We start from the raw sequence: 14984 nt of genomic DNA, 5'->3' as shown, positions 1-14984 counted from the left end.
CTAGGGTCGCTGATCAATCCCCTGAGGACTTTCAAGACTAGGTCACCTCTCTGGAATTTCCTAGGCTTGACCCTCTTTCTGAATGCACGGGTCATCTTCCTCTGATAGGCCTGAACATGATCTGCCGCCCTCAATCTCTTCTCATCCAACAGGCTAAGCTGATCATAACGAGACTGGGCCCACTCGGCCTCGGATATATGCTGTTCTAGTGCTACTCTCAAAGATCTCATCTCAATCTCAAGAGGTAGCACTGCCTCCATACCATACACCAAAGAATACGGGGTAGCTCCAATAGAGGTACGAAAAGATGTACGATAAGCCCACAATGCGAAAGGGAGCTTCTCTGACCAATCCTGAGAAGTCTCGACCATCTTTCTCAAAATCCTCTTGATATTCTTATTTACGGCCTCAACTGCTCCATTAGTCTACGGCCTGTATGCAGACGATCTGTGATGCTGAATGCCATACTCTTGAATCAACGTGTCCACCTCGCCCTTGAAATGCACCCCTCTGTCTGAGATCAGCTCATGAGGGACCCCGTATCGGCAGATAATATGCGATCTGATGAACTTGGCCACTCTGGCCGCTGTCAACCTAGCATAAGAAGCAGCTTCCACCCACTTGGTGAAATAGTCAATGGCAACCAAAATGTACTCATGCCCACTGGAAGACTTGGGTGAGATCTTCCCAATAATATCAATACCCCATACTGAAAATGGCCAAGGGGATGCAAGTGCATGCAACTCAGAAGGTGGCACGTGTATCAAGTCTCCATGCATCTGATGCTCCTGACATCTCTGTACAAACTGGCAACAATCTGTCTCCATGGTCAACCAAAAGTAGCTAGTCCTCATGATCTTACGTGCTAGCATATGACCTCCCATGTGTGGGCCACAGACCCCTGCATGAACCTCTCTCATCACTCGATCAGATGCTCTCCTATACAGCGCATCCCCGTAAACAACAAATCTGGTGGCCAACTGTCTCAATGCTCTCCTATCCTTGGCCGAGGCTGACTCTGGGTAAGCGTCGCATGACAGAAACTGATAAATATCATGATACCATGGCAGCTCAATCTGATCCTCTATCTCTCCAATCAGACAACAGTAAGCTGGTGCAGACTTAGTCTCAATCAACAATGGCCTAACATTCACCCCCGCAGGGATCACAATCAGAGAAGCCAAGGTGGCTAATGCATCGGCAAACTGATTCTCCACCCTGGGCAAATGTATATACCTTAACACATCGAATCTATCAATCAACAGGTCCAAGTAAGCATGGTAGGGTTTCAGCTTCTCATCCCGTGTCCTCTAGATACCCTGAGTCTGCTTTATAACCAAGTTGGAATCCCCGTGGATCTCCAACTGTCTAATGCCAAGATCAAGTGCAGTCTCCAAACCTGTAATGCAAGCCTCATACTCTACAATATTATTCGTCAACCGGTGATGATCAGAAAATGCTAACCGGACTGATCTGGGGATATGATCACCCTGTGGTGATATCAATAAGATACCAATGCCAAACCCCGACTGATTGGCGGCACCATCAAAGTACAACCGCCACCCCGTAATACTAGTCATTGAAACTATCTGCTCATTAGGGAAATCATCATCAATTGATCGGTCATCGGATATCAGCAAAGAAGCTAGATGATCTGCAACAAGGCTTCCCTTTACTGACTTCTGCGTGACATAATGAATATCAAACTCTGTCAACAATACCAGCCATCTCATGAGCCTACCGGTCAGAACAAGCCTGTCAAATAGATACCTCAACGGGTCCAATCGTGAGACCAAGAGCACAGAATACTCTGTCATGTAATGTCTAAGTCTCCTAGTGGCCCAAACCACTGCTAAGCAAAGGCGCTCAATCATAATGTACTTGCACTCATACTCAAGCATCCTTTTACTCAAATAATAGATGGCTCGCTCCTTCCCCAAATCATCAAGCTGAGCTAACATGCATCCTAAGGCCATGTCTGAAACTGATAGGTACAGAAGCAAATGACGCCCCGGTGTGGGAGGCACTAAACCGGAGGAGAAAGGAGACACTCCTTAATCCTCTCAAAAGCGCGCTGACAATCATCATTCCAAACTGTAGGCTGATTCTTCCTTAGAAGACGGAAGATAGGCTCATAAATGTCTGTCAGTCTATCAATGAAACGACTGATGTACTGCAATCTACCTAGGAATCCCCTTATCTCTTTCTCAGTCCTCGGGGTAGGCATGTCAAGTATGGCTTTGATTTTCTCTGGATCAACTTCTATACCTCGCTCACTAACAATGTGTCCCAGCAATTTTCCAGAAGTCACCCCAAAGGTGCACTTCTTGGGATTCAATCTTAGCCTGAACTGTCTGATCCTCTCAAAAAACCTTTGTAAGGCTGCTAAGTGATCTGCCCTGTCTTGGGACTTTACTATCATGTCATCCACATAGACCTCGACATCTCTATGCATCATATCATGGAACAGAGTAGCAGCTCTCTGATAAGTGGCTCCTACATTCTTCAACCCAAATGGCATAACTCGGTAGCAGTAAGTACCCCACTCAGTAATGATAGAAGTCTTCACCATATCCTCTGGAGCCATCAAAATCTGATTATACCCAGAAAAACCATCCATGAAGGATAACATCGGATGCCCTGCAGTGCTATCAACCAACATATCAATGTGTGGAAGGGGAAAATCATCCTTAGGGCTGGCCTTATTCAGATCCCGAAAGTCAACACAAACTCTAACCTTGCCGTCCTTTTTGGGAACAGGGACGACATTAGCCAACCACTCAGGATACTCAACCACTGACAAGAAGCTAACACTGAGTTGCTTCTAAATTTCTTCCTTAACCTGCAAACTCCATCGAGGGTGTAGTCTCCTCAATTTCTGCTTAACGGGCCTAGCATGTGGTAAAATGGGCAGGTGATGCTGCACTATGGTGGGGTCAAGGCCCGGCATGTCCTCATATGACCATGCAAATACATCCAAGTATGACCTAAGCAGGTCAATCAATCTACTCCTCTCATCAGGAGATAGAGAAGAGCCAATCCTAATCTCCCTAGGCTGATCTGGTGCCCCAAAATCTATCAACTCTGTGCTACTAGAAATGGGTGTGACTTTCCTATCCTCTGAATCAGAATCACACTCTGACTGACCACCTAGTGGGTCATCTGTATCTCCCACATCATCAACATCATATATATGTGTCGTGGGTGCTGGTGGTGCAATCAAAGGAAAATGTTGTGACACATTCAAGTACTCGAAAATACTCATATCATTATTACCATCAAAAATATCATCAAAGCGGGTGACAAACCCGGACATAGTGTCAAAAGAAAGAGGTGGGTCCACAGGGTCGGACGCTCCCTCAACAGAAGCAAAATCAGAAGTAACGACATCAAGGACTGACTCATCATCAAGTACTGAAACTCCAGATATGTCAAAAGAAGAAAGGGGCCCGCGTGGGGCTGCATCAAGGATACGATCAATGCCTATAAAATTCACATCATCAGTGTAGGCATCAGGAATAGAGTCATCCTTATCAGTCTCGAGTACAAAAACTCCGAACATGTCGAAAACAGTATGGGGCCCGTGTGGCGCTGCATCGAAGATCCGACCTATGCCGATCATGTCCATCTCGTCAGTGCCATATCCCAAATCCATAGGTAGGTCATAGTCAGAGACCTCATCGGGGAAACACATAGAGAACGTACTAGCTCGGTCCGGTGATGGGGGCGTGACTATCATGGCACCAGGTGCCTCAGTAGTCCCGGTGTCCAAATGAATCTGACCCAGGGCCTGCTGGATGTCCTGAATCCCAACTGTCTCTGGAATGTGAACAGTCCCCTCTGTGCGAGGTGTATGCTCTGAACCCCTAATGAAGTAGTCAGCCAACTGGAAGGTGTATGGGCGGAGGGGATAATCAAATGGAATGCCAGACATGCGATCCCTCACCCTATCCCTACACAGCTGTGACATATAACGTGCATCAGCCTCTATGGGTATGTAACCTAATCCGTAGGGCATGTCGTGATCAACTGTGAAAGTAAACTCGTAGGGCCCCTGTTGGCGGCGACCCAATCCCATACCATGCAAATAAGACATGCCTCTCATCATGCTGAGCACCAAAGTGCTGCTGTGCTGGTCAAATGACATAGGTACCATATCTCTGTTGCCATCCTCTAAGCTGACAACCTGGACCTCATCGAACGTAAACCCGGTCAAATGTAAGTCATCCTCACTGTGACTGATATGTAATACTGGCTCAGACGAAGTGATAATATCTCTATCAGACTGTATCGTGATAATGCGCCCCTCGTGAATGAACTTCACCTTCTGATGAAGAGAAGATGGTATAGCACCGGCCTCATGAATCCACGGGCGGCCAAGAAGCAGGTTAAAGGATGACTGAATCCTTAAAACCTGAAATACTATGGAGTAACTAACTGGCCCAATCATGACATGTGTACTGAGTGTACCCATAACTGTCTTCTGAGTCCCATCATAAGCTCTAACAGTCTGTGTAGAAGGCCCAAAATCATCTGGTGAAAACCCAAGCGCAATGGCAGTAACCAATGGACAGACGTTCAGGGCAGAGCCGTTGTCCAATAAAACAAACGGCACCCGACGGCCTAAACAAGCAACATCAATGAATAAGGGTCGAACATGATTTGATCCCTCTGGTGGCAAGTCATCATCAGAAAACACTATACATGTAGCTCTATCAGTTGTCAACATGTGAATCAACCCCTCTGGGGTAGTAGCAGTGTCAACCCTAATCTGGCCAAGGGCTCTGACTAATGCATCTCTATGTGTACTAGATGAGGCCAAAAGGCTCCAAATGGATATGCGAGCTTGAGTAGTGCGCAGGTGTCGTAATATCTCATCATCTTCTCTCTAAACCTCCTCTCTAGCAGCTATACCAGCAAATGGCCTGTCAACGAGTGGAGGTTGTGCTAGCCTTCCACTCCGTGTAACTATCTGAACATCTCTATGAGAGGGCCTATATTCCTCTGGGAACAGAATGAAGGGTGTCATAGGTGGCACATGCTGTAAGTATACTGGTGATACTGGAGGCGGCCCATAAATCCTGTCCGGGGTCAAACTGAATGGCCTGGGGATCTGTTGTCTAGGTATATATCCAACAAAATCTGACTCCTCATATAGACTGATCGGCTGAGGAGCCTCTCCATCCCAACCCATCATAAATATCTCATCCCCTGCAAACTCAATCAACTGTACCCCTTCCGGGGGTGGAGGTACTGCTCTAGTGTCATGAGTAGGTAGCGGGTCTGTGGCTATACCCGAGCGCCCCAAATCAACCAATCCCTGATCAATCAAATCCTGAATGGCATGTCTCAATGCTGAACAACTGTCTGTATCATGGCCTGCTCTTTGATGGTAGGCACAGTGAAGGTCTATCCTGAATCCTGGGGGGGTAGGCTGTAGTGGTGGTTTAGGCGGTAGTGGGGCAATCAGTCCCCCCTCAACCAATCTCTGAAAAGCTCGGCTCAGTGGCATCCCAAGCTGTGTGAACTGTCTAACTGGCCTCTGTGGAGGCGGTGCTCTATACTGATGATGGAACTGCATAGGCGGCCTCTAGGGTGCCTGTGTAGCATATACTGGCTGTGGTGGCGGATGTAGATAAGTAGGCCCTACTGGCCTAATGGGAGTAACTGGTCTGTACTGATCATGCTGTATCATCTGATAAGGAGTGCCTAAAAACTGACTCTGAAACGGAGGACGACGTGAAGACCGGTGTCTTGTCATGCCAATAGTACCAACATCTGAGGGCCTGAGGCCTGATCCCGATTTCTTCCCCTTTGAGTCTGAAGAGGAAGAATCTGCCCATAAACCTCTAGATATACCCTCCTCAATGCCATAGAGGGCCTGCACTAATGAGCCAAAGTCTGTCTGAGGTAAGCCCATGAGATGCCTAGCAAAGCGGGGCTGAAGGCTGCGCATAATCATACTGATCTGATCGCGCTGTGAAGGTCTATCAATAATCTGTGCTATCTTCTCCCTCCAACGGGAGATGAATGAAGTGACTGTCTCATCCGGCCCCTGCCTAAGGGCCTCTAACTCCCTCCGGGATACATCCACTATAGTATCGAAAGAATACTGTCTAATAAACTCCTGTCCTAAATCAGCCCATGTCCTACGTCTCGAAGGGTCAAATGAGGCAAACCAACGCTGAGCAGCACCACTCAATGACAGAGGGAATAACATAATCATTTGTGCCTCATCCAGTCTATGCCCGCGCATAACAGTGCTGTATAACTGCAAGTGAATACGGGGGCACCCTATCCCCGTGTATCTCTCAATGTCCGGCATGCGGAACTCAATAGGCAAAGCTGCTACTGGCATATCATCATATCCATCCCAACCCATAATCCTATCAAAAACATGTAGTGATCTCATCCTCTGCTCAATCTTATCAATACAAGCCTGGGTATCATCAACAATCTGTGCTGGTGCCACAACAGAATGCGGCGTAGTCTCAGTCTGACCATGCAACACAAATGCTCTAGCCTGGGGAGCTGACTGAACCGGTGGTGGTGGTGGTGGTGGAACTATGTAGTCTTGATGTATAGTAGGTCCAGATGGCCCAGATGGTGGTGGTGGTGGTGGTGGTGTGGTAGAGTCATGCAGGGTGCTCCCTGGAATCGGTAATGGCTGGGCCTGGTGCCCATCAATCCTCTGACCCAGTCCTAATATAGCGTCCCTAAGTAATGCCATGGTATCGGTAATCTCAGCCAACTGGTCAACGGTAGCGTACTAAGGGTCCATATCTCTATGATCTGGTATCTGCTCTAACTGGCTAGGTGAATCTGATCCTCTAACCAATCTATCTCCAATCTGGATCCAAGCTCGGGAACCCAGGTCGATCTCAATCAATAATCCTACAAAAGGAAAGGGGTACGTCAGTCCCCATGACTATCAATCCTGAAATCAAACTAGGAACGTATAACTAAAATCTTCCGAGAGAATGAACTGACATGTGATGTCAATAGCTAAACTGATATACGGTTCCATAGGCAGGAACAGGATTCTGACATGGTGATACCTCAGGGGTAATGTGGCTCAAAAGTCAAAAAAAAAAAAAAAAAAGGTAAGTCCTAAAAGACTAGATGACTGTACCCATAGGGATACGCAACCTAAGGTCCTAAGTAACAATCAATCAACAATCAAAGTGACATGCTGGCCATGCATGTATCCATGAAATCCAGCTCAGGGCTATACAGGTCTTCATTGCTCAGATATCCATCTTTTCCATAGTGCTCCCAAACATCGATATAGCCCTTATGCTAGACCCTATTCCAAACCCCTAGCTTGGTCGAAGGCGAACAATTGGGAATGACTCCCAAGAAACACAAGCAATCCATGAGGAATAGTTGACCAAGACTAGTGATTCGGAAGTAAGGGGATACACACGTGCCCCACAAACACAAGCAGCAAGCAGTCATGCAAGGGAAGGAGCAATCATATAGCAAATAGTCATGCACAAAGAGATAGCCTACCACACATCTACACACAATCTAATCATCTAAGTCTAATCCCAAATGTCATAGCTAGATACCAATCAACAGTGAGCAAGCATGCTAGAATCCAACAGGTGAACACACAAGCAACAACACATCACAGGTGCAAGCCAAATACCAGCCAACTACGTGATCATCAGTCATCTACGTAGTCTAAGAGTCTACTTATCAATGAACCATGTGCTCTGATATACCCAACTCAAGTTCAAGCTTGATCCTCTTATGAAACCAGAGATTCTGGGTTCGATCCCCAGCGGAGTCGCCAATTTGTGGACCCTCACCCGATCCACCGGACCGACACGACTCGCTTTTAAAAGAAAAGAAAGAAATGAAAAAGTTGGTGTTTTCTAGTTTTGAAAAACCCGCCCTTGGTGAGGAACGGTGTTGTTTGGAGTCGCCACTTACTTTTTATTTTTGTTTTTAAAATGGGGAAAATTAAGTAAGAACAAAAACCCCTAATGACCCCAGTATGGAAAAAGCGGTCTACGAAAACTAGATTCTGGGTCCGGGGATCAGGTTACCCGTTGGGAAGGTACCTCATGCGAGGTAGCACCCCTCTAGGTCCGAAACTCGGTCTTTACTAATGAATTGGGTATGTGGGAGCATATGGGTCAAAGGTCAAATGAAACCCTAGGCTAAATAGATGTCATGAATCACACAATCCTAATTGGTATTTGGCATGCATATGAATTCAACCAAACAAAACGATGGGTGCATACCTGTGGTCCCTAGCCAAGCACTGCATAAAAGTTCAGCCAAACACAGATAAACACATAACAAACATTCAAGATTAAGCACCATGCATGCATATGAATTCAACAACCAAAGCCAACGATGCGTACCTGTGGTCCCTAGCCAAGCGCTGCAGCAGAGGGTGAGTCAGTCACGCAACAATGTATTCAAAATCAAGCATCAAAGCTTGTGCCAAAAAGGAGGATAGCTGGTTGAAATGAGGTAAGGGGCTCCCCAAATGTCATACAAATCGAACTAGACTCATCTAGACCACACCACCCATAACTTCAAAATTGCCCATACTAATTGAAATCAAATACTGACTTAAACCTTCAAGATGGCTCTCAAGTGCCCTATAGCAAATGGGTTTGAGCCCCCATGGATAAGGGCTCGAAAAATGCCAAAATCGAGGACTACCTAAAGTCCTCCAGCAGAACAGGTTTAACTAGTTCTCAACTGGTACAACCCATTCAGAAGAATTCCCAAATTTTTCTAGAAAACTCCTAAATGAGTGAGGATTCAAACAAAAGAAATGACACTCAATCCCGAGCCCGGATGAGTGAGAACCAGACAAAGAAAGGCAAGTGTTCCTTATGGCTGAAAGAGGCAGCCAGCTATGGTGCTGAACCGATTGAACCGGTTCCCAACCAGTACATCCGGTTGATAAAAAATCCCAAATTCGGTCAGTAAGTTCCTAAGTGATTAAGGAAGCAAACAAAAGAAACGGTTCTCAATCCCGAGCCCGGATGAGTGAGAACTAGACAAAGAAAGGCAGGTGTTCCTTATGGCTGAAAGAGGCAGCCAGCTATGGTGCTGAACCGATTCAACCGGTTCCCAACCAGTACATCCGGTTGATAAAAAATCCCAAATTCGGTCAGTAAGTTCCTAAGTGATTAAGGAAGTAAACAAAAGAAACGGTTCTCAATCCCGAGCCCGGATGAGTGAGAACCAGACAAAGAAAGGCAGGTGTTCCTTATGGCTGAAAGAGGCAGCTAGCTATGGTGCTGAACCAATTGAACCGGTTCCAAACCAGTACATCCGGTTGATAAAAAATCCCAAATTTGGTCAGTAAGCTCCTAAGTGATTAAGGAAGCAAATAAAAGAAATGGTTCTCAATTCTGACCCTGGATGAGTGAGAACCAGACAAAGAAAGGCAAGTGTTCTTCATGGCTGACAGAGGCTGCCAACTATGGTGCTGAACCGGTTGAACCAGTTCCAAACCGGTTCAGAAGGTTGGTAAAAAATCCCAAATTCGGTCAGAAAGTTCCTAAGTGATTAAGGAAGGAAACAAAAGAAACGTTTCTCAATTTCGAGCCCGGATGAGTGAGAACCAGACAAAGAAAGGAAAGTGTTCCTCATGGCTGACAGAGGCTGCCAGCTATGGTGCTGAACCAGTTCCAAACCGGTTCAGCCGGTTAGTAAAAAATCCCAAATTCGGTCAGGAAATTCGTAAGTGATTAAGGAAGCAAACAACAACAATCATGTGTGGCCTTTATTGTCCACACCCAAGCAATACAATCTTCATATCAAAGGGAAGAAAAGATGATGAGGAAGGAGAAAAAGCATATGAAGACGAGGAAGATAAGTTGTAAGTAAAGAAAATTCAGCATGCTTACCTTAGAATCTCCACCAAATATGATCCATGCATGCCAATGATGACTTCCAAAACTGAGAGTCTGTCACTCTCCTCTTCAAAAAAACCACAGTGCTGAAGCTTCCCCCACACTCTCAACTCAGAAGATGCTACTGACCTTTTGTTTTTCTCACCAGCAGAATTTCCCCTCTCCAAAATGTCCAAGGACCTTTGCTCTCCTATCCTCTCACCTTTTGTACTCATACCCCTCTTAGCATTTGAGCCTCCTGGGTTCCTTCCCCTTCAGCACTGAAATTCCCTTCATCATCATGGGAACCACACCCCTCATTACTTCTCTTAGACTTACAAGGCCAGCTCACTCCCTTCAGTTTTTTCAGCTTGCTTCACCACCAAGAATCCATATGGATTCGTGGTGGGCAGCAAGGAACCCAAACCAAGGCCTAAAATGGACCCAAAACATTGCCCAAAACCAATCTGGAGCTTATGGGCCTGAGCCATGTAGGATTTGGGCCTCAAAATTACTAGAATTAGTGTTTTACCTCAGCTGACTCAATGAACCGGCTGAACCGGCCGAACCGGATGCCAACTGGTCGACCCGATGGAGAAAAATTCTGAAAATTTGACAGAATGTTCCTAGTAGAGTAAGGAATCCATTAAAAAAAACGGTGCATGATTCCAAGTTTGGAAGAGGGAGATATGATCAAAACAATTACCAAAAATCAGTGTTCTACACCGGCTGACCTAATGAACCGGCTGAACCGGCTGCCAACCAGCCGAACGGTTGCAAAAAATTTTGAAAATTTTAAAAAATGTTCCTGGAAGAATAAGGAATCGCTAAAAAGAAACGGTTCTTGATTCCAAGTTTGGATGAGGGAGATATGATCAAAACAAGCCCGAGTGCTCCGAACCTCAACATGCCCCTATAAACCCCAACTAGGCTAAAACATCGGGATGACCCCACTTCCTTCCTATAGCGTGATGTGAACGACTAGGAAAATGGCCATGGTGACCCTCCTAAATGAACCACATATGCACCACAATGGACCACACACAAACCCACACGAGGCTCGGACACCGACTAAGCCCAAAAGGGGCCCTAGTAGTGTCATATGCGAACGATGGGTGGATGTGACATCAGAAGGATAAATGCCAGTGTCGAGGGACAAAATTGAGGGTCTACAACTTGGCCTTTTCCTTTAAAGTTAAAGGAAATAGCTTGAGCCTTATCAAGTCGATTGAACTCCTCCTTAGAATGTATTGCAAACCTCTTCAAATTTCTTAATATGCGCGTAGGGATTCTCACTTTCCATAAGATGGAAAGTAGGTAGAAGTGGCACATATGTGGTCGGATCACTAGCTGCTCTATAGGCGGCACTATACATGATAGTGCACTCATACGAGGTGGATGCATGCGGTCCCTCATGGATCGGTATGCGTTGATATTCTCCTTTGGAGCATGTTGACTATGTTGATCTTCAAGTGTAGCTTCCATGACTTTCGCACTCAATTCCAATCTGTTTTGTAAGGATTTTTTATTTTCACAAGTCTTCCATCACTGTCTCGTATCCAATATGGCATACACAACTAGTAATAACTAAAATAGAAATAAAAACAAAAACAAAGAAGACAAAAGAAAAACACAAGAAAAATAATTCTAGAAAACAAACTATGGTTAACTAAAAGCTAATTAAAAGATAAACTAAAATAAAAACAAATAAAAATAAATAAATAAAGAGTTAGTAAAAGAAAAGAAAATTCACCAAACTTGTGATGAAGATCACAAGTGTTTTGGAAAGATTATATCACTATGAAGTGGCACCATCCCCAGCAACGGTGCCATTTGATTCATCCCCAATTGGTGTACCTTTGATTCGGTCCTTAGACAGGAGTTATCAACAAAATTTATAAACCTAATTCACCATATACTAGGGTAGCATAGCTAGCATAGCATAGTGGTTCTAGGATCGTCCAAAGGAATGGGTTTTCATTTCACACATGAGATTAGTTTAAAGAATTGGATTGATGCTTTTTCTTTTATAAGTTAGCTTTAAAGAAAACATAATGATGGTTGAAAAGGGTTGGTTTTAAGCTAACCAAAAATAGTAACTGAGTTTAACTACAAAGAAAAGGTTTCTTAGAGTTTTAGGTCACTAGATTTAGGTTCCTTATACAAAAAGGGAAATTCCAGATCTTTTCCTCGCATTGGGGATTTAACCATAGTTATTTCCTGAACTGGTATGGTACAGTTACTTCCCATTAATGGTTTCAAACACTAAATCCCTCCCACAGATTCATCTTGTAATGGCTCGTACCTCTCACCTAGTATTGGCCATTCAAGGTGATCTTTCACCTTGGATTACTGATAACCCGACTCTTGGTAGCTTGGCATGTAAGGGTATCAACAAAATTTATACCTAAGGTCCTTACACTAAAGTAGCAAAGCTACTATAGCATAGTGGCTCTAGGATCGAACACTGGGAAGGGTTTTTACTTTAACTGGTGAAGTTCGGAGGATGGAATGAACTTTTCTTAATAAAAATTAGGTTAAGATGAAAACATAAAAAGATGAAGGTGTTGTAAACTAAACTAACATGAAAATAGGTTAAAAGATGGAAAAAGAAGTTTCTCAAAGCTTTGGATAGCCATGCTTAACTCACTGTGTAAAAATGGAGATTTTGGGACTCTTCACCTCGAGTTGGGGAAGCAATTAAGGTGATGCTTACTTCCCGAACTGGTATGAGTTTAACAACTGAGTTTTAGTCCTTGAAAACTTACAAAAAGGGTAGCTGAACCTCATAAATGCTCTTTTATTGGTATAGGTCATCTCCTCGACTTGCAATACAATGGCTCGTAGGAGATAACTAATGAATGTCAATGGATCTAACAATAAGAATCCACTGAGACCAAAAGGTTATCAAGTATTGGCCATTCAAAGCAAGTCAGAGGGATTAAAAGCTTTACTTTGAATGAAAACATTTATGACGCTCAGCTACTTACATTTATGGCTTGGAAATCTCCATCCTGACACGGGAGCTTCACATGGCATCCATTACTTCAAGAAACTAAAAGGTTTTAGCCTCTCATCCTTGGGGATTTCATCCTCCAAGGATGTTTGGCTACTAAGAAAATGAGAAAGAAAAGAGAAAAGAAGCATATGAATAAAAGTGCTCTTATAACTTATAAAGTTACAGGTTACAAGATGATCGTGTCTGAGGCTCTTCACCTCTATTTAAAGACAATAAAAAGCTAAATTACAAGAGCTATTACAAAAGCAACCTTTTCATTGGTTGATTACAAGGGTAAAATAGGTATTTACAAAGCTAAAAGTCAAGCAAAATATCTTGGAGAACCGGCAGTGGAATATCATCAACAGCGTCTCAAAACAGGGGATTTCAAAAGCATTTCGCAAAAGGGGGGAAGATGAAAGGTCCAAATTTCGCAAGGTGCCTAAATCCACCTTGCGAAATTTCGCAAGGTGGTTTCTTCATGGTGCAAAATGGCCAATTTCGCACCATGAGGAAAATCCCCTTGCGAAATTGGTCATTTGGCAAGGTGAATTGCCTCCCCTTGCGAAATGGTGTTCCCATTGCTTGTGCTCGTGTTTCCACTTGAAATTCAAGCCTGTAAACGTCCAAAATCCTTGCTTAACTCGACCAAGTAGCTCCTCCATCAATTGGTATGCTTGAATTGGTTCATAAGCTGATGAAAAACATGTAAACTTGCCACTAAAAATGGTTAGAACTTATTACTAAGGAGCTTAATGAATTAATTGGGCTAAATGAATATGATTACTACACAAAGGTGCTTAAAACCCTTATAATTAGGTCTACAAAATAGCACTTTTCTGTAGTAATCAATTACCCTTTACAAGATCGCAGGAGATAACTAATGGATGTCTCCAGGGAATCCAAAAGCTTACCAAGTGTTGGCTATTCTAGGCAATCCTACCTTTAAACCACCTCCTAGAGGCTCGCAAGAGATAACTAATGGATCTCTATGGATTGAGTCTGAAAAGCTTACCAAGTGTTGGCCCAGGTGATTTTAAGGGATTTTAAGTTAACTAAAAATATAAAAACCATTAATAAATCATAACCTTCTCTTCATTAAAAACTGAAACAAGGAAAACTCCCACTTTGGTATCCGAATCCCTTACCTAGTTTCCTTCAGTCCAAGAAACAAAAAGCCTAGCCACTAATCCTTTGAGAAAACATCCTCAAAGATTGTTTGACTAGAAAGAAAATACAATTAAAGTGAGTAGGTAAGGCAGAGCAAAGCTCTGTATATTTCTTACTAAAAAGAATGTACAAGTCTTCTCTGGAATTTCTTCTGAGAGATTATAAGTGATCCCAAGAATTTCTTTCGAGCTTTCGAGATTCCGAGATATTACAAAAAGAAATATCTTAAAACATATATAGAGAGATATTTTTAACCCCTCAATTAGATATCTTAAAAATCTAAAAAGATCTTTAGCTGATTACAAGGAAAGAATAGATAATTACACAAAATATCTCGAGATAAAAATCTAACGGAGTTGGTGCAAAATATCTGAAGATTACAGGAAGATTTCGCAAGGTTGCGAAAATTTCGCAAAGGGTTGCGAAATCCTTGAATGATAGATTCCTTCTCTGATTCTCTTCCTTGCATACTTGATTGATTTGGCAAAGGCTTTGAAGCTCTCCAAAACTTGGATTCTTCATGTAATTTAGCTTCAATCTTGCTTTGGCATGGACTATACCAAGTTCTCCCTCATTCTTGGCTTGTTTTAATGATCAAAAAGTTACCAAAAGCACCAAAACTTGCCAAAAACTTATTAGTAACACTTGTAAGGGTCCTTAATGTGCCAATTGAGTTAATAGGTAATAAATACTACTCAAAAGTGTTTAAAAGAGTTTATAACAAGCTATAAAAGAGCACTTTTTGAGTAGTAATCAACGACCCATAATCGTTCATGTCAACCAAACCCTAAGCTATTCATATTATATAGAGGATTGAGCTCAAGACCCAAAGTCGTTTATGTCATCCATAGCACTGAGTTATTCATAGCATCTAAAGCCATGAGCTCACAACCCAAAGTCATTCATGTCAACCATAACCCATAGGTGTACATTGCCTCTAGAGCCTTGAG

At 43.5% G+C, this 14984-nt stretch overlaps 1 protein-coding gene across 1 annotated transcript; it reads right to left on the bottom strand.

Moving 5' to 3' along the window:
• Positions 1-425: 425 nt before the first annotated feature.
• Positions 426-1976, bottom strand: LOC104878057 (uncharacterized). Its single transcript, XM_010647750.1, has 3 exons — positions 1366-1976; positions 878-1236; positions 426-817 (listed from the first exon to the last, which is right to left on the bottom strand). Exons 1-3 carry the CDS (start codon positions 1974-1976, stop codon positions 426-428), a joined length of 1362 nt encoding a protein of 453 aa, XP_010646052.1.
• Positions 1977-14984: the final 13008 nt, after the last annotated feature.

The sequence above is a fragment of the Vitis vinifera genome, chromosome 8 (assembly GCF_030704535.1).
Source record: "Vitis vinifera cultivar Pinot Noir 40024 chromosome 8, ASM3070453v1".
NCBI lineage: Eukaryota > Viridiplantae > Streptophyta > Magnoliopsida > Vitales > Vitaceae > Vitis > Vitis vinifera.
Note: the sequence above shows the minus strand (reverse complement) of the source record. Positions and strands in the feature narration are given on the sequence as shown.